General features: G+C 37.7%; 1 protein-coding gene across 1 annotated transcript; it reads right to left on the bottom strand.

Moving 5' to 3' along the window:
- Positions 1-338: 338 nt before the first annotated feature.
- Positions 339-11302, bottom strand: LOC128026425 (spermatogenesis-associated protein 48). The gene is made up of 9 exons (XM_052613561.1): positions 10789-11302; positions 10613-10671; positions 7554-7624; positions 6950-7088; positions 6196-6263; positions 4602-4643; positions 4351-4458; positions 4163-4264; positions 339-471 (listed from the first exon to the last, which is right to left on the bottom strand). The coding sequence occupies exons 1-9, from the start codon at positions 11249-11251 to the stop codon at positions 339-341; spliced, it is 1185 nt and encodes a 394-aa protein (XP_052469521.1). The 5' UTR covers positions 11252-11302.
- Positions 11303-18811: the final 7509 nt, after the last annotated feature.

Raw genomic sequence — 18811 nt, 5'->3', positions numbered from 1 at the left:
AAGCTCCACAAGCAGTTTGAAAGTGCTGTTCGGATGAGCCAGAATAATAAAAGCATGCGAAAGAGGATCTGTGAGTAGTCAAATATGTAAGCCCACACACACCCATACCGAATGTTTAAGACAATGGCATAACCTCCACATTTTCAGAAGCGCTCATCTAAATCAAGGGAAATTATGCTAATAAAGCATCTAATTATTCAGGGCTTGGAGAATCAGCCATCGACAGCATCATTATAGATCTATTCGCAAACACAGATTTCATCAAAAAGGAGACTTTCATATCCCAGACTTCTTCATCAGTTATTCTTCTCTTTATAAAGAACATGCTGTGTGTGCTTTTACAGGTTTTTCATGGAAAGTACCGGGGCTTTGGGATGAAGGAAAGGGTTTCCCGGTGGGACAGTAGTGATCATTCCTGACAGAGGAGCCTTGTGTCCGAAGTCAAGGGTGCTCCAGGTACCAGAACCATTCCTAAAAATGGAACACTTGTCAAACTCGGAATGTTCAAATTAAAGGAATATTCTGGATTCAATCAGCAGCAAATGTGGCAGAACCCTGATTATGAGAAAAGCATTTCTGATTACCACCAAACTTAACATTTGAATCTGTGAATGTTAAAATACTCACTGTTTTAGTCACATAGCCACAAGACATAATCAATATGCATGTTAAGATGATTTGAGTGAGAAAAAACTAAACATAAAATTACAATACCTACTTTACATCTCAAATAATACTCTAATTTGTGTGTGTGTGTATAAGTTATATAGGGCAAGATTTACTAAACAGGGCAAATAAGCGTGAGAGCAGAGAGCGCAATTCCAGCACTATTAGGAGTGAAATATCTGCGGGTGATTTACAGATGATTTAATGATTTACCGTAAATGAAAGAACATAGAAACTATGTATCATTTCCATAAAGACCGCCACAATCTACCAAATTAGCGTCTGCTTCAAGACATGTTTTTGGAGCATTAAATAATGGCGCAAATACCAGTCATTTGACGAGCACAAACGTTAGTAAATCGAGTTACCTGATTCATTTTATTCCTCTCAAGGCAGGCATTGCTGATTTGCAACAGTTAAAAACTAACCACCTTATTAGTCCAGATACATATTTTATGTATCTGGAGTACTAAAAACTTGTTACTAAAACTTAATTTGAGCCTGAGAGGGTTAATATTCTCATTCTCATTCAATAAGGTAATATATATATATATATATAATTTGTCACACTGCAGGACATTTTTAGTTAAAAAAAAATTACATTTAAAAGAACTGGAGAAGAGTCATATGACCTAAAATATAGCCTACATTTTTCTTATATAGCCTATCCCAATACATTTTTACCTAAAATGTTGATGTTGATGGAAAAAGTCCATAGACTCATTATGTGTCAATAAATGTTTTGAAAAGGGAGTTTCATTCACTTGTGTCTGATTTTCCATAAAGCAAACAATGTCAGAGTCTGACTGAGTGTTGCCAAAGCTGCAGAGGAACCAAAATGGTTTGGAGACATTTAAGTTATCACCAAATAAAACAGAGGAGAGAGTTAGAGGAAGCTGTAAAGGTGCTGACTGTCTGCTGTAAGGAAAAGAGATGGGAGGCCTGTTTTATCGGCAAAGGAAACAGATTTCAGAACACCAGTGACTCCAGGAAAATGGATCTGGGTTGAGCAAAAACCACGATTACCACCGGCAACAAGAGCAGCTCAGCTCTGGATAGGGCCATCTGGAGAGGTCTGCTCCAAAAAGACGGTAAACCAGCTTTTCTGTGGTCCAGCTAGGAAACACGTTTTCAAAAAACCACCCGGTCCCTGGGTGAGGAGTTTGGTTTTCCTCCAGTGCTTCTCTCAAACACCTCCTCCTTCTTCTTCCTCTTTACTTGAGCTGCAGATGCCTCATTCATTCCTACTCATTCTGAAAGCCGAGGACTTTTTGCCGTTGCAGGCGGAGGGTGGAAGAAAGCTGTCTGGTTTTGTTCCCGGTACTGTCTTTCTGATTTGACTCTTTAGAAACCCACAGAAAATATCAATGCCTCATGATTTTTCCTGGAGAATTATAGTATACTCTTCCACTTTCTATTCTTTAGTCATCCTGTCTGCTTTATGAGATGACCTGAACATTGTTCAGCCATACACATCATGTTGGGTTCTACTAAGTGATGCTGTACGACACGGTTCACACACCTCCAGTCAGAGACACACGCTGCAGAGCGATGAAGAGCTGTAAATCTAGGGCAGACACTGACAGAAGGGGAACATGCAGGAGCTTGAAAAAACTAAGTTTGACATTGCACATACTAAGGCAGAAACAGAGAAAGAGATCAGAAGATAAATGAACACTCTTACGCCTCTTCAGAGTGATCCTGTGATGTGCTTAATGCTACAGGGGGTGTTTACTACTGTACCACTAAAACCTGACACAAATCGGTGCAATGACAAACATTAGGCTTCAATTATTAGCATTATCCATTAGATAGTTATATATGATCACCATTAATGTTTTTATAGTGTGTGTGTGTGTATGTGTGTGTGTATGTATGCACAGTATACCCCAGACCCCTTTAAATTTTTCACTCTTTGTTACATTGCAGCCATTTGCTAAAATCATTTAAGTTCATTTTTTCCCTCAATGTACACACAGCACCCCATATTGACATTTTTGCAGATTTATTAAAAAAGAAAAACTGAACTATCACATGGTCCTAAGTATTCAGACCCTTTGCTGTGCTGTTTTTCAGCTGCAGGGACAGGATGACTACTTGCAATCGAGGGAAAGATGAATGCGGCCAAGTACAGGGATGTCCTGGATGAAAACCTTCTCCAGAGTGCTCAGGACCTCAGACTGGGCCGAAGGTTCACCTTCCAACAAGACACTGACCCTAAGCACACAGCTAAAATAACATAAGAGTGGCTTCACAACAACTACGTAACTGTTCTTGAATGGCCCTGCCAGAGCCCTGACTTAAACCCAATTGAGCATCCTGAATGGGGAGACCTGAAAACGGCTGTCCACCAATGTTTACCATCCAACCTGACAGAACTGGAGAGGATCTGCAAGGAGGAATGGCACAGGATCCCCAAATCCAGGTGTGAAAAACTTGCATCATTCCCAAAAAGACTCATGGCTGTATTAGATCAAAAGGTGCTTCTGCTAAATACTGATCAAAGGGTCTGAATACTTAGAACAGTGTGATATTTCAGTTTTGTAAATGTGCAAAAATGTCAACAATTCTGTGTTTTTAAAAAGTTGTAAAAAATTTAAGGGTGTCTGAATACTTTCCGTACCCACTGTGTGTGTGTGTGTGTATGTGTGTACTTGTTTTCCTATTCTGGTGGGGACTCTCCCCATGCTGATTGGTTGGATAAACCTGAATACACACAGACTCATGGGGACTCGTGTCACGGTGGGGACCTAAATTGAGGTCCCCACCGGTAAACAAGCTAATAAATTACACAGAATGAAGTTTCTTGGAAATCTAAAAATGCAGAAAGTTTCCTGTGAGGGTTAGGTTTAGGGGTAGTGTTGGTGTAGGGCGATAGAAAATACGGTCTGTACAGTATAAAAACCATTACGCCTATGGAGAGTCCCCACAAGGATAGCTGACCAGATGTGTGTGTGTGTGTGTGTATATATATATATATAAAAAATTAAATTATGCATTTAGCAGATGCTTTTATCCAAAGCGACTTCCAGTGCATTCAGGCTACCCAACATGTATTTCCTGGGAATCGAACCCACAACCTTGCGCTGCTAACGCAATGCTCTACCACTTGAGTCACAGGAGCACTATATATATATATATATATATATATATATATATATATATATATATATATATATATATATATATATATATATTATTAATTCATATTATTATTTAAAAAAAATCATAAACTAAGTGCCTTATTTCAGAGAATGTGTGTAGTTTTGTGGTGTTGACCACAAAAGGTAACTTACAGGAGAACTTTTTAAAATCAAAGCACTGCTGCCACCTACTGAGACAAAGTGGTCTTACAGTGAAGTGTAAGACCACTTTCCCAAATCACAGAGAGGCTGGAATAAGTGCCAGTGTCTCAGGCCCTAGGCAGGGAAATGTCCTGGAGGGATGGCCAGTCCATAGCAGACAAAGCAAAATATCTTAATCTGAACTGACTTACCCTGCTGTTTGTGGAGTATATGGTAAAGAAGGTAGACTGACACCTGAGGTCCTTGGTCTGTCAAACCGGGCTTTTCCAGTGTAACCAGGTATAGTAGTTCTGCTACAGAGAAAACAAAACACCTTCATTATAACAAGCTCTGTAGAATAGTTTTGATGTTTATACGGATACACAGATCAGAGTCATACTAGCTGGCAGGGGTGTGAGGAGGTATTATGGTGCGCAGAACAGTCAGAGGGATGAAGTCCTCTCCTGGGACGTCCACACTATCCATGTTCTCAGAGCCCACCGTACCGCTGTACAGTACAGCGAGATCACAAATATTATTCAAAGCCTTAAAGAAAACAACTGACATGATTTGAATTTATAATATATACAGGTGTGTTTAGTAATGTTCATTATTTTACTTGAACTCTCTAAGATCTCTGCATCTGCTTACCAGTATAAAGGTATATGGCCTGATTTTGGACATGGACTGGTGCTGTTAATTGAAAACATAATAGAAAACAATTGAGACAACACAATTTTGAATACATAATCTGATATACATCTGTAAATATGCAAAACCGATTCCTAAAAACTTGGGACACTGTACAAATTGTGAATAAAAACAGAATGCAAATATTTTGTTCAGAATACAACATAGATGACATATCAATGTTTAAACTGAGAAAATGTATAATTTTAAGGGAAAAATAAGTTGATTTAAAATTTCATGGCATCAATACATCTCAAAAAAGTTGGGACAATGCCATGTTTACCACTGTGTGGCATCCCCTCTTCTTTTTATAACAGTCTGAAAACGTCTGGGGACTGAGGAGACAAGTTGGTCAAGTTTAGGAATAGGAATGTTGTCCCATTCTTGTATAATACAGGGTTCTAGTTGCTCAATTGTCTTACGTCTTCTTTGTCGCATCTTCCTCTTTATGATGTGCCAAATGTTTTCTATGGGTAAAAGATCTGGACTGCAGGCTGGCCATTTCAGTACACGGATCCTTCTTCTACGCAGACATGATGTTGTAAACCCCATACCATCAGAGTTGCAGGCTTCTGAACTGAGAGCCGATAACAACTTGGGTTGTCCTTGTCCTCTTTAGTCCGGATGACATGGCATCCCAGTTTTCCAAAAAGAACTTCAAATTTTGATTCGTCTGACCACAGAACAGTCTTCCACTTTGCCTCAGTTCATTTTAAATGAGCCTTGGCCCAGAGAAAACACCTGCGCTTCTGGATCACGTTTAGATATGGCTTCTTTTCTAACCTATAGAGTTTTAGCCGGCAACGGCGAATGGCACGTTGGATTGTGTTCACCGACAATGTTTTCTGGAAGTATTCCTGAGCCCATGTTGTGATTTCCATTAAAGTAGCATTCCTGTATGTGATGCAGTGCCGTCTAAGGACCCGAAGATCACAGGCATCCAGTATGGTTTTTCCGGACTTGACCCTTACACACAGAGATTGTTCCAGATTCTCTGAATCTTTGGATGATATTATGCACTGTAGATGATGATAACTTCAAACTCTTTGCAATTTTTCTCTGAGAAACTCCCTTCTGATATTTCTCCACTATTTTTCGCCGCAGTGATCCTCTGCCCATCTTGACTTCTGAGAGACACTGCCACTCTGAGAGGCTCTTTTTATACCCAATCATGTTGCCAATTGACGTAATGAGTTGCAAATTGGTCCTCCGGCTGTTCCTTCTATGTATATTTAACTTTTCTGGCCTCTTATTGCTACCTGTCCCAACTTTTTTGGAATGTGTAGCTCTCATGAAATCCAAAATGAGCCAATATTTGGCATGACATTTCAAAAATGGCTCACTTTCAACATTTGATATGTTATCTATGTTCTTTTGTGAATTAAATATAAGTTTATGAGATTTGTAAATTATTCCATTCCTTTTTTACTCACAATTTGTACAGTGTCCCAACTTTTTTGAATCGTGTTTGTACACTTAAGGCTCAGACTCTTAGAATTGATCAATCTAAAATAAAATAAAAAATAAAAAATAAAAGATTATTTAAATCACATACAAGCTGATGGGTTTCCTTGCATTAAATGTGGCACGTAACTGATGTTTGTTCCAATGGGATCCAATGGCCTGAAAGCAAGGAAAATCTCTCTTAAATAAATAGTTCATTCAAAAATGCTGAAATTTTACTCACCCTCAGGCCATCCATGGTTTAGATGAGTTTGTTTCTTCATAGCAACAGATTTGGAGAGATGCTGCATAACATCCCTTGCTCACCAATGGATCCTCTGTAGTGAATGGGTGCCATCAGAATGAGAGTTCAAACAGCAGAAATAAACATCACAATAATCCACAAGTAATCCACATTCATCAATTAACATCTTGTGAAGCAAAAAAGCTGTGTTAACAAACAAATCCACATAAAAAAAAACAATTAAAATACACCAACATGTTTGCTAAGAACTGTTTTCACTTGTATTTCTCTACTGATTAATTGTTTTAGCTGAAAGCAACAGTTTGCAGTTAGAACATTGTATTGATATATTGCCTGGAGTCATGTGGATTACTTGTGGATTATTGTGATGTTTTTATAAGCAGTTTGGACTCTCATTCTGACGGCACCCATTCACTGCATAGGAAGTGATGTAATGCTGCATTTCTCAAAATCTGTTCTCATGAAGAAATACAATTATTGATATCTTGGATGGCCTGAGGGTGACAAAATCCTCAGCAAATTTACATTTTTGGGTGAACTGTTCCTTTAATGTCTCAGATCTTCACTGGAAGTAACCTCACATCCAGTGCAGCAGACTCACCTGCCAAAGCTCAGGTCTGCTGTGGTATCGCTTCAACACAAAACGTTGACTCACAGGGTCAGCCATTTTCTCCAGAGTAGTTGAGGGTGGTTTGTGGCGAGGAGGTAACTTGAAGTCCCAGTCTACATCCTCATAAGCTCTATACCAAAGCATATTACAATCACATGTTTATAAACACTCAGCTGGCACATTGGCTTTTGGTTGATAACAAATAAACAAATAAATACATGGACATGACACATTGATTTCAGTTGAAATTATAGCAAGAAAGATAAGTGATCAAATGACCGATAAGCTATTTATACATTTTTGTTTTGTTTTGTTTCAGCATATAATCTTTGCATCAGCATAGGTGTTACTATGGCTCTAGCAATGGCAAGGTCAAGGGTTTGATTGCCAGGGAACACATATATTGACAAAATGTATACCCCGAAGTACACCTTGAATGCTCTATAAGTATTGGATAAAAGTGCCTGTCAAATGTATAAAGAGACAAATGATAAAAAGACAAATCTTTCAAAAATTTGGTCAAGTTGAGAGAGTCTTGCGAAATAAAATGTGGTAGCTGTGCTGTTAAGAGAGTTTTTAGAGCAACTAATCAGACCTTTGGGCTGCAGAGGTGTAGATGTATCGTCGAGCTGCTGGACTTGCAGAAAGAACAGATGGTTCTGCATCCTATAAAGGGATAGTACAGAGACACAGTGGAAAGATGGCAATAATTTAGCAAATGTCCCATATAAAAGAGTGACAAAATAGGGAAATATAATATATAAGTTAAGTTCATTCTTTCTTTCAATTCTTTCTTTCTTCCAAAGAGCACAAAAGGGATAATTTAAAGAATACACTAGTTTTAGCTCTTTTGATAATGAACATGGACTGAACCCTTGTTAAAAAAAAATAATATATATATATATATATATATATATATATATATATATATATATATATATATATATATATATGCAAAAGCACCATAAAAGTAAGCTATAATAAAAGTAGTTGATGACTCTATGCATGCGCTTTATGCTACATATGATGCCATAACAAAAGTTTGGATTGAGAAACAGACATGTACAGTATATTTGGCGTGCTGTCCGAGGGAAGACTCCAAGCTCAGAATTTGGCCCAAACCCAGAGTACTCCGCAGTCCTTGACTGGGATAGGAACCAGGCGTTGGAGCGTCTCGGAACAGAGGTGAGGAACAGCTATAAACACAGGCCTCTCCCCATGCTGATTGGTTGGATAACCTGTATGTTCCTCCCAAACCTTGTTAAATAATCTTCATGTAAACAGGGTCATGGGGTCAGTAAGTTAAACTTAAGAGACAGATCAGTTCAAATCATAAACAAATTATTCAGTTAGTCCAACTTATCAAAAACATAACAATTAATTCAGAAATTGAGCATCGCTATTCCTCTCATAGATGTGCCAAGGAGAAGGCAGAAGTTAAGGAATGAATAATAAGGTCTGTTCCTTGCACAAAACTAGTTTAAATTCTGAGAATATAGAAGCACAAATTGTATAAACAAATGTTTGATACCTTTATGGTGCTTTTGTTTTTGAAGATTAAAAGCTCAATCCGCATTCATAGTACAGTACCTGCATGTATATAAGCAAAGGCTACAATTATTGTCCTTTTCTCCTTTTATGTTTCTAGGAATGCAGAAAAGTGGGTTTGGAGCAACATAAGTAAATGATGACAGAATGTTCATTTTTGAGTGAACTATTAAATTCCAGCTCATTTAATTTGCATATTTAATTTTTGTGCTGTAAAATCAGTACTATCAGTTTTATAATCGCATATAGGCAAATCGCTGCTTGATTATTGTTTTGTAACAAATCAGCCACTGTTTCGACTTCTGATGTAGCTACATTACCATACTTCCAATGAATTGAAATCGTAATTCCTCTTTCTTTTCCGAGTCACTCTCATTGTGCTCCTCATCGACGCTGCTGTTCACACTGTAAGCTGTTAACTGAGGAAGTCTGGAGGTAAATGTCCCAGCTCTGTGGCTGCAGCAGCGTGTCGATGAGTGCAGTTGATCTGCGTGAGTTTGACGCAGAAGGTCCTCGGCATCCCTCCAGCCTTCAGATCCCACAACCACAGCCGGAGGAGCGCACTGGACCGACCGCTTCATGATCACGGCACTCAGCTACTAATTCACCATCAGTGGAACCATTCGAATAGATACAAAGTGTTTGGGTTCAAAAGTGTTTGTTGTCTCCAACGTAACTGTTCCTCAGGGGACGCGCACAGAGCTCTGATTGGGTCATGCGAGAAACCAACGAGCGTCAATGGAGGCAGATAATTCAGCCCCTTTCACACTGTAACTCAATTTCTGAAGATCCTGTTACATGATGAGAACGGATCGTGTGCTGTGATGTGCATCAGAGACACCCTAATTAGTGTAGCACACTGTATAAATTATTAAAAGTAAATAAGATGTGATTTAAAGTTAGTGGATAAATAGAAGTTTTATTATTATTATTTGTTTTTGTACTTTTAAATGTATGTACATTTATAACACTATTCTTTGTATTATAACCTCTGCATCAAAAAATAAAAAATAAAAAAATATGCGTGGGTGTTTCTAATGCAGCGTCTATGGGAGGGAGGAGTTTTTCACAAACTGAGACTTGTTATAGTTTACTTGTGTATCATTGCTCTTTTGTTGATTTTGATTGCTTCCAGTTGTCCTCATTTGTAAGTCACTTTGGATAAAAGCATCTGCTAAACAGTGTTGTTAATATATTACTCATTACTAGTCAATCCTTTCAAAAGTAATAGTGTTACTTTACTTAATACTTTCTAGCAACAGTAAATAATTACACTACTAATTACATTACTTTTTCTTCACACCCCACTGAAGTTGTAACTGTGTATCTTCCAAATAAAGTTATTCTAGAATATTATTAAGAACATATTTCTGCCTCATTTCTCATCATTTGAGCAAAATCCACATTGGATCACAGTCAGAAGTTATTTCAAACACTCAGTGGTGACTGATAGTGACATTCAAGTAGAAGTGTTGTATTAATATTTTTTTTATTATCATGTGTAGCTTGAAGCTAATTGTAATTTCTCAGTTACCCATATACGGTTATATTTCATTATGTATTTTATCAAATCACATAAGTTTGTAAGAAACTGTTTCATTTTTTTCAAAAAGATTTTTAATTATTGTAATATAATGTATCACATGCATGTTGATCAGAATGCTGTGGGTGGGAAGTAATGCCAGAGTAAAGTAAAGCCACAATATTGTATTGCTGAATGTAAGCTTTTCCATATTCCAAGCTTGTCTGCTGCACTGGGGACATCACATGCATGCGTGAGTCATGAATATTAAGAAAAGAAATCTAGGAATTATTTGATTATTGGATTTTAAATCAGCAGGGTTGAGGTTTCAAAGGTATTTAAGCTGTTTTATGGATGGTAACTGTAATATTATTACTGAAAACTTATTAGTAATTAGTCACACTACTAGTTACTGCAAAAAGTAATATTATTACAGTAACTGAGTTACTATTAATTAGTTACGGCCTAACACTGCTGCTAAATTACTAAATGTAAATAGAAAAGTTCTAAAGCTTCAAACAAACAGCATATAGGAGTATTATTACAGTAGCAGGGATGAATAATTGAGCATGTCTATGACTGACCGCATTCATTTCATGGTTGTCCTGAGAGGGGTGTTTAATACTCTGGGCACTTGTCCAACCTGTAGGTGGAATTTTTGTTAATAAATATGTAAGAGTCTAATACTGTTAAATTGTTTTTTTGTTACACACTGCTGCAGTCAGCCCAAACTCGTATAACAAAAAAAGATTGCAGTTACCACCGAGGTTTGCCTTCATCCTGGAGTTCCACCTCTTGTGCTCGGACATGTCATATATCAGAGCCGAAGGTCTGGTTGGGGGAGTCTGAGGCCTGTCTCGCACTCCTGCTGGAACCCACAGATCGGATGCAGTGTAAACCGTGTCGATGAATGGGGTTCTGCTTTTTGCCTCCAGATGCACCTGTGCCCCTGCACTCAGTTGACCGGAGCACGGATCTATTAGAGACACATCGCCACGCAGCGGTGCCAGAGGAGCTCTTTCATCAGGCAGCTGGGCTCCACGATTGAATTTGGAGAACGCACGTCTATCTGTCTCAACCATGCTCTCAAAGTCATCCCTTCCCTCTGGACCTTTCCCACAGGGCAGATTCATACGCCTGCACAGCCACCTGCTCACTTCATCTGAACTCACACAGGGAGCCTGAAGAAGTCTTACACAATAAGGTTCTGGTTCCTCCTCCATTAATGATTTATAAAAGCAAACAATAAACCAATAAACAGAAAATCTTTCCGTAAACGCTGAATCTCTCTTATAGAAGTGGGATTATGCAGATGGCAGCCACAGGTGTAATCATCAGCGTCCTCTGTTGCCAGGAGACTGTGTCATTAGTTTGTCATTAGATTGCATGCTGTGTCACTGCAGTCAGCAGGAGGTCAGATTACTTGCATGTGTCTGTAAATTGATGCTGGGACTCCAAGCGAAGCTAAAACTCATTATTGAGTAGAATTACAGCAACTTCTAGTTTTTAATCTAAATTGAACAGTAAATGTAAATTAATAGAAGTAATGATGATTGTTAGTGTTTGATCAGGGTTGGAGCTAAACTCTGCAGTGCACTGGCCCTCCAGGACAAGATTTGAATAAGCCTGGTATATAGGATGTACAAAATAACTAACCGCAATATCATGTAATGGGCACTAGGTGGAGACCTAGATCAGACAATTTGAGCTATGACGGTGATTCACACTGTGATGGTGGTTCTTAAATAAAGTCAAATATCATGACTACACCCCAAGCATAACCCTACATCTTACAAGACATCTTTTGGCAGTTTCAAACATATCTACACACACACACACTTTCACTATAGAAATGTAGACCAAGTAAATGTTTATTATTCTTTTTTTAATTTATATTTTTTGTTGTTGTAATGTACTGTTAGCAGTTAGAAATCATGAGGTATGCAAAAGCAACACTGTGTGAGAAAGGTACTTTATTTTGAGCCTCGTCGCTGTTATTAAAAACCAAAAACTCTGTTGCACGATTTAAATGAAGTTCTTATGGTAAATCAAACAAATATATGTTACATTTTAATATGCACACTGCTGACTAATTTTAACACAACATTTATCAGGCATTGTTTAAACAGGAATTCAATTAGCATTGTGTGGGATTCATAATTTTTGTGTGATCTTTTGCTTTTATTTTTCCTATGCACCTAATATATTAAAATAAAAACATTAAAAGTAAAGCTAGCTTTGGACTACAATCAGCATACCAAAAATATTATTTAGTGAATAATCTTGAGTCTATGGTGTTTTGGTCTCTATATGGTCTGCAATGTTTACTGAAGCAAAATGTATCTCATACACTCTGCATCAGTGGCCAAAGATTAGTAGATGGTTGGCTTGATAAAAATGCAATATTCTTCTTTACATTGGTTTATAAAAACAGCTCTGTCATTAATATGGCTGTGTGTGCTTGCACTCTTGATGAGAATGCCCTTGCATATCTGGGTGTCACAGTGTGGTACTGATGACTGTGATAAGCGCTGATAGCTTCGTTAACATAAACACCCAACAAACATGCAGGAAGCTGTATGGACTGGATATGCCGGGTCTCAGGAGAGAGAGGGGAAAATCCAAAAACAGTAAGTCAGCACAGTTTTCAGTGGAGGTTCAAATGCAGGTTCTCCCCTTAATAATATACACCCCTTTATATTGCTTGCTTTGTTTCAAAAGAAATGAAAGTTGGATACTGTATCTCATGCTTTATGTTCTTTACTGCAGAAAATGGACTTGACTCAATGTAACCTTAAATATAAAGCTTCAAGGCTGAATATTAATAATTTTCCTTTACAAGCTTTCTAGAAAAGGCAAAAAGCATAGTGTTTTTTTATGACTTTTGCAATGCACCAGGAACCACAAGGGAAAATCACATGTGACACAATCAAAGACTTTCCAGCTAACCAGTGACCAGTTAAACTAGAAACTCATGCTCACCAATGCAAAAATATACAGTGAGATGGTGCTCATTAAGATGTGGAAACAGATCAAAAGGTTTCTAATGGTTAACTGAATTAATCAAGGCCATTTGACAGTCATTTAACAATCATTTATGTTTTTTAGGCTTCAATTTGCATTTTCGTTCAGTAATGCATCGCCTGTGTGTTTTGAAGCCACACAAACAACCACAGTGGTGTTTGCAGAGACATAAACAAATTCCTCTGTAAACAATTAAGAATTAATGGGCCTAAAATGCCAGAGTGCTGCTCACTTCTATAAATTATTGTACTCCTGAATGAACTCCATCCAAAGCACGGCCTGCAATTTGTGCTTTTTTTTATCATCCTTGGTCTGTGTTCACACTAATTGGCCATATTATCCCTGACAAAAACAGTGTGATGACATTTTTAAACACCATTGGTAAAAGACTCCACAGGCATTTGGATAAACCAGTGTTAGATGATCCTTGAGAGCGGCCCCCCGAACTAAACGAGAATTCGCCAGGAGTGTGCAGTATAGATGCTCCCTTCACATTGCCAAATAATATGTTGAAAACACGTGACAAGCTTTGTGTTGACATCAGCGTGGCTATTCCGTTTAATTAATGCTCGATCCTTAATTTATTTGTTCTCTCCTTCACTTGGGGTTCATTCAGTGGGGGAGCTCTTAATGAATTAGAACATCTTTGGTGCTTGGAGATGAAAGTATTTTTGGCAGGGATATGGGTATTTTTAGTCCAAGAAATAATTTTCTTCAGAGAGAGAGAACATGAGAGAGAGAGAGAGAGAGAGGGAAAGGGGAGAGAAAGACAGAGTGAGAGTGCCATGTTGCTGAAATGTGGTTATTAGTCTGCTTGTCTGCTCCCTCCTTCTCTTCACAGGCCCTGACATTATTTAAATAGCCGCACACCCATCCCATGGTGCCTAATTTGGTGGCTAATTTGGGTAAGCCTCATTCAACTAGAAGAAGAAATGCAACTGTATATTTTAGAAGATGACATAAGAGAAAGGAAAATAAAGGGAAATGAAATGGTTGAAAAAGGAGAGAGAGAGATAGTGTGAGAAGCTGCTGTGGAGTTTGTTAGTCAAGCCTACATAATGTCAATGCATAAACCTGAGTTATGGTTTCATCAAAATTTTAATTGGCTTTAGGGCTTGCAAGCCCCATCCACCACTTGGCACAGACCTCCAGTCTGTTTTGACTGAATTCACTTTATTTCTGAAATACCTGATTCTCATTCATGTGTTATGGTACTGAGAGTCAAATATGGACCCTTTTCACAAACTGATGATGCGTTTCCACAGGTTTTAACATCGTAAATTAAATCTTTTTATATTTTATTTTTTTACATTTATAACACTTGATGTTACTACCTTGGCAATGAATTACAGATGACTGGTTTATGCTGCTGCTAAAACAATTAGTATTAATATACTTCTATAAAAGGGTATACTTTGTATAATTAATGTACTTATCAGAACAAGTCAAATTATATTTTGCCTATACTTTTATTAAATCTTTTGTTCAAGGAATGTAAGAACAGTTTAACTTAGTATTCTAAATATACTTGGCTTGAAGTTGTTTAGTCTCTTGATAGAGTGGCCTATTATTTTCTTTTACTCCGGCCTTTGTGCTATCTGACAAACTTACATAAGTTTAGAGTAACAAGCATGGTCGGACTTACCATTGGGCTTGTGTGTACCCATGGGCTCTGCTTTGTAGGGCTCACCTTTGGCCGCTTACAATTGTTTTATTTATTCAGTTACGCCATTAAGAAATTATTAGCCGCATTTCCACTGCACACACAGGGGCTAAAAGGGCCAGATGGGCTAACAGCTTCCAACTATTACATTTGAGGCCATAATTTAAACAGCATAAACTGGTATTCATGATTATTTCACATAGAAGAAGGACACATGTATTGAATCGCATCTGCGTCGATTAAAATCTAAAGGCTACTTTAAACAGCTCCATTAAGCATTTAGCTCAAAAGAGCGTACATTAAGAAAGATAAAATCTCATATATTCATATAAAGTCTCATTTCTTTACAGAGGATGATATACTGTATGCGACCTGAAGAGTTTTGAGCACTCTTTCTTTTCTTTCTTTTTTCTTTTTGTGTATTTTTGTATTACTCCATAATGATGTTCTAGTTGAAGGGATTTGTAGTTTATAGGGCCCAAACATAACCTCAAGCCCAGGGGCCCCGGTCCGCTAAGTCCTGCCCTGATAACACGTCAGTTTTGAGGAGCAATGGTAGGATGGAACTGAAACATATCTTCTTTGCACACAGTGCTATTAACCCACATAGATACAGACAAAGATTGGGTGGATTTTATTGACACAAAGGCAACATATCAGTGCTACTTTCATGTCTCATGTATCACTTTGCCATTTCTGTCAGGCTGTCTGTTTTTCTGTCTCTTAACTCTTAAAGGGTTCGTTCAGTCCGAAAAGGAAAATTCTGTCATTTACTCACCATCATGTCGTTCAACATTTTTTTTTTTTTTCGGGGGGTCCAAACAAAATTTAACCTATATCAATCTTATTGTGACAGCCTTCAAACATAAAGGCTTTTAACATTTTGTAAACTTTCAGACACAACTTCAAAGCTTTGTCTTGATGAACTTGTTAGAAACCACTTATTTTTAAAATTTTTGGTTACACTGATCTCTGGGCTATGTGTGTTTATTTTCTTTTTGACCAGGGTTCATTTTGGCTGTGTCTTTTTAATTAGACAACAGACCCAGGATGGATGCTGACCTGTAATAAAGCCTGGGACTGTGAAAAAGAAAGTGGGAGACTGTGAGTGCAAGTGTGAGAAATAAAAAGTGAAGCAAAAAGAGGGAGAGATGGCACTGATTGCTCAGATGATGCTTATTTATTTCCTCTCTAATAAGCTGCTCCCTTAAAGGCCTTAAAGTGCCTTTTACTGTCTGGTACATTAAAGTATTACTGGGCTTAAAAATCAAGATTGAATTTCATTTATTTTGTAAACAAAATGCACTGGTATTTACCTTGATGTCTCACAGCAGTACGCCAGCATTATTAAATTAGATACTTTTACAATGCTAAAAGAGAAGGTCTCGCATATTTTCAGTGATATAGATCCATTTGGGTTCCCCCAAAGAACATTTAAGTTAGGTTTCTAAAATAACCATTTTTCTTAGTGTAAAAAAAAAAAAAAAACTTTCATGTTCCATTGACATGTTCATGTTTCATGAAACCAATGACACCAATAAAGAACCTTTATTTTTTACAGCATAGTGATACATTATTCTCATTTTTATGTCTTAAGGTCTAAGGATATTTTTGGGGCCTGGAGAAGTTTTCACAGACAAAGGCTGCAGACAGCACACCTTGTTTGTTATCTTTATTTTATAAATGTACTAAGTTTTGTTGTTATTATGTCTGTATACAAAAAAGTAGACCCTTTACAGATTTGATTGATGTATTGCTCTTATCTGTACGATCAAAACTGAAAGTGTAATTTAAGTTCTCTTCGGGGTTATAAGGAGAAAATGACTTATAACTCATTGACTCCAAAGGGTTAAAGGGGCTATATGTAGAATTCAGAAACTCTGTTATTATCTTGTTCACTCATTAAGTGAATTGCAGCCAGCAACATATGCACTCCTGCGCATCCTTATGCGCACACAACATACAAAAACAGACTGAACGTGATTCAAGGCCCTGGTATTCATTTATTTTTTGTTATTTTGCTTAAAAGTAAAAATAAGTTGGAAATACTTACAGTTAACTAACATCCCAACGCCGTCCACGCTGCTGAAAGAGTTATGTAGATGTTCTGATACACGTCATTACACGTCACGCCCTGATGTCACGTGTCTTTACGGGATCCTAGGGGTTGTGTGTTAACGTGCGCACATATTACGGGTAATCACTGGCAGTGTGAAAGTGCAAATCTAGCGACCCGGGAGCAATTGCCAGGACACATTACCCGTGTATTTTCCAGAATATCAGTGTGAAAGGGGCTCAAGTGTACACACACAGTAGTGAACACACACTCAGAGCAGTTGGGGGTTTGGTGCCTTGCTCAAGGGTTTCACTTCAGTCGTGGTATTGAGGGTGGAAGAGAGCATTGGTTATTCACTGGCTATCTTCAGGTTACAAGTCTAACTCTCTAACCATTAGGCCACAGCTGCCCCAAAGACTATATGACTATGTGAGACTATAGATTGAATTATTTCATTTTCTTTGCAAGACACAATTACATTACAGAACAGAACAGCTTTTTGGCAATAATCTGAGCATTTTATAATCATTCATTTGATGTATCTGAGAACTGGTCTTTCGGTAGCAATAACAACAAATAAATATAATTTTATTATTATGTTCTATAATTCTATTAATTTAATATCTCCATAATGTTTGCTCAAACAATCGAGATTTCTTTAGTAACATGATGTATGCTGCTTCAAATGCATGCTCAGTTAATGAAAGTGAATATTTAGCCATGTTTATGACACATTGCCCCAAGCTGTGGCCTCGCCAAGGCTCATAAGTCTGAGTGATCATTGGCCTTTCTTCCTCTGCAGTCTCCCGTCTTCCCATGCCTGGCTGGCCTCAGCGGCATCACTGCTCATCCAAACACTAGTCATCCTATAAAACCCCCATGAGCACCTGGGGTGAGCTTGTCCTGCCAGTGTGGCCTTTGGCAGCTTCTGCGTGCTGCTTTATCACCCTCCCTCTTCCTTGCTCTTTGCCTGTCACACTCAATTAGTCCAATGAAGTAACAAATCTGCCACTCTATATTTTTCATTGGGGACCGAGCGAGCGGACAGATATCTGTGAGCCATCATTTCCCTCAGTATAGGGAAGTTTATAATCAGTGTATGTATTTCCTCAGATGACAGTGTTTACTCAGCTCTCTCATTAGAAATCAATGCCGTGTTGGGAGAAGACAGCTCAAATGAAAATCAGTCAGAGCCAATTGACATTTTTGAGACAGAATGGTTTGGCTTGTCTCACGCGCATAATCAGAAGCAACATTTTGAGAAGCTGTCACAAAACGTGCGAACAGGAAATGGAAAACAAAAGCACTCAGAGGTGCTGAACGAAACGTGCTGGGGTTTATATTCACAGACCCTTTTACTGGGAGTGGTTTGTATGCACAAGAAATCAGACAATAGCATCAGCCTGATTGTCAGGAAGCTGAAGGGTCTCTTAGAGATTACAGCCAAATTAAGTTCCCACCTTGAGGCGGATGCATAATAGACATTAATCTGATTAGTAAATTAGTCAGCTCTATCATGGTGGGGGGAAAAATGTACCCGATGTGTTGTTAAACACCATCACTGCACTTACACATTGAATAACATAAGATCTGCTTAATTGCCAGAGAGAAGTTCAGCTGCAGAGCACTTAAAATGCATAGCAGCAGCAAACCTATGAATAAATAAAATGGGCAAAACAATAAAACAAGGAGAAACAAATGCAACAGACAAAACACTATTAGATATCAATGAAAATAACATGTATTTAAAACAAAAAATTATAGCTTATTACTTGTGCTTGGAAAACATGCAATGGCACAAGTCCAGGGGTCATTCGAAAAACAATAACATTTGTGTTCTATACATGTTAGTAAACAAAAACGTAAAAAATTTATAACTGATATTTTTTTTTTACCAAAAAATAAAAAATAAAAATAATAATAATAATAATAATACTAAACAATAAATTAATGTAGACATTCTTTCTAGTGATGTAAAAATTAAACGGTTACCTTTCTGAAGGCATAATTGTGTCCTGACATTTATTTTCATTTATTTAT

This window comes from Carassius gibelio, chromosome A13 (genome assembly GCF_023724105.1).
Source record: "Carassius gibelio isolate Cgi1373 ecotype wild population from Czech Republic chromosome A13, carGib1.2-hapl.c, whole genome shotgun sequence".
NCBI lineage: Eukaryota > Metazoa > Chordata > Actinopteri > Cypriniformes > Cyprinidae > Carassius > Carassius gibelio.
This window is presented reverse-complemented; position numbering and strand designations above follow the sequence as displayed.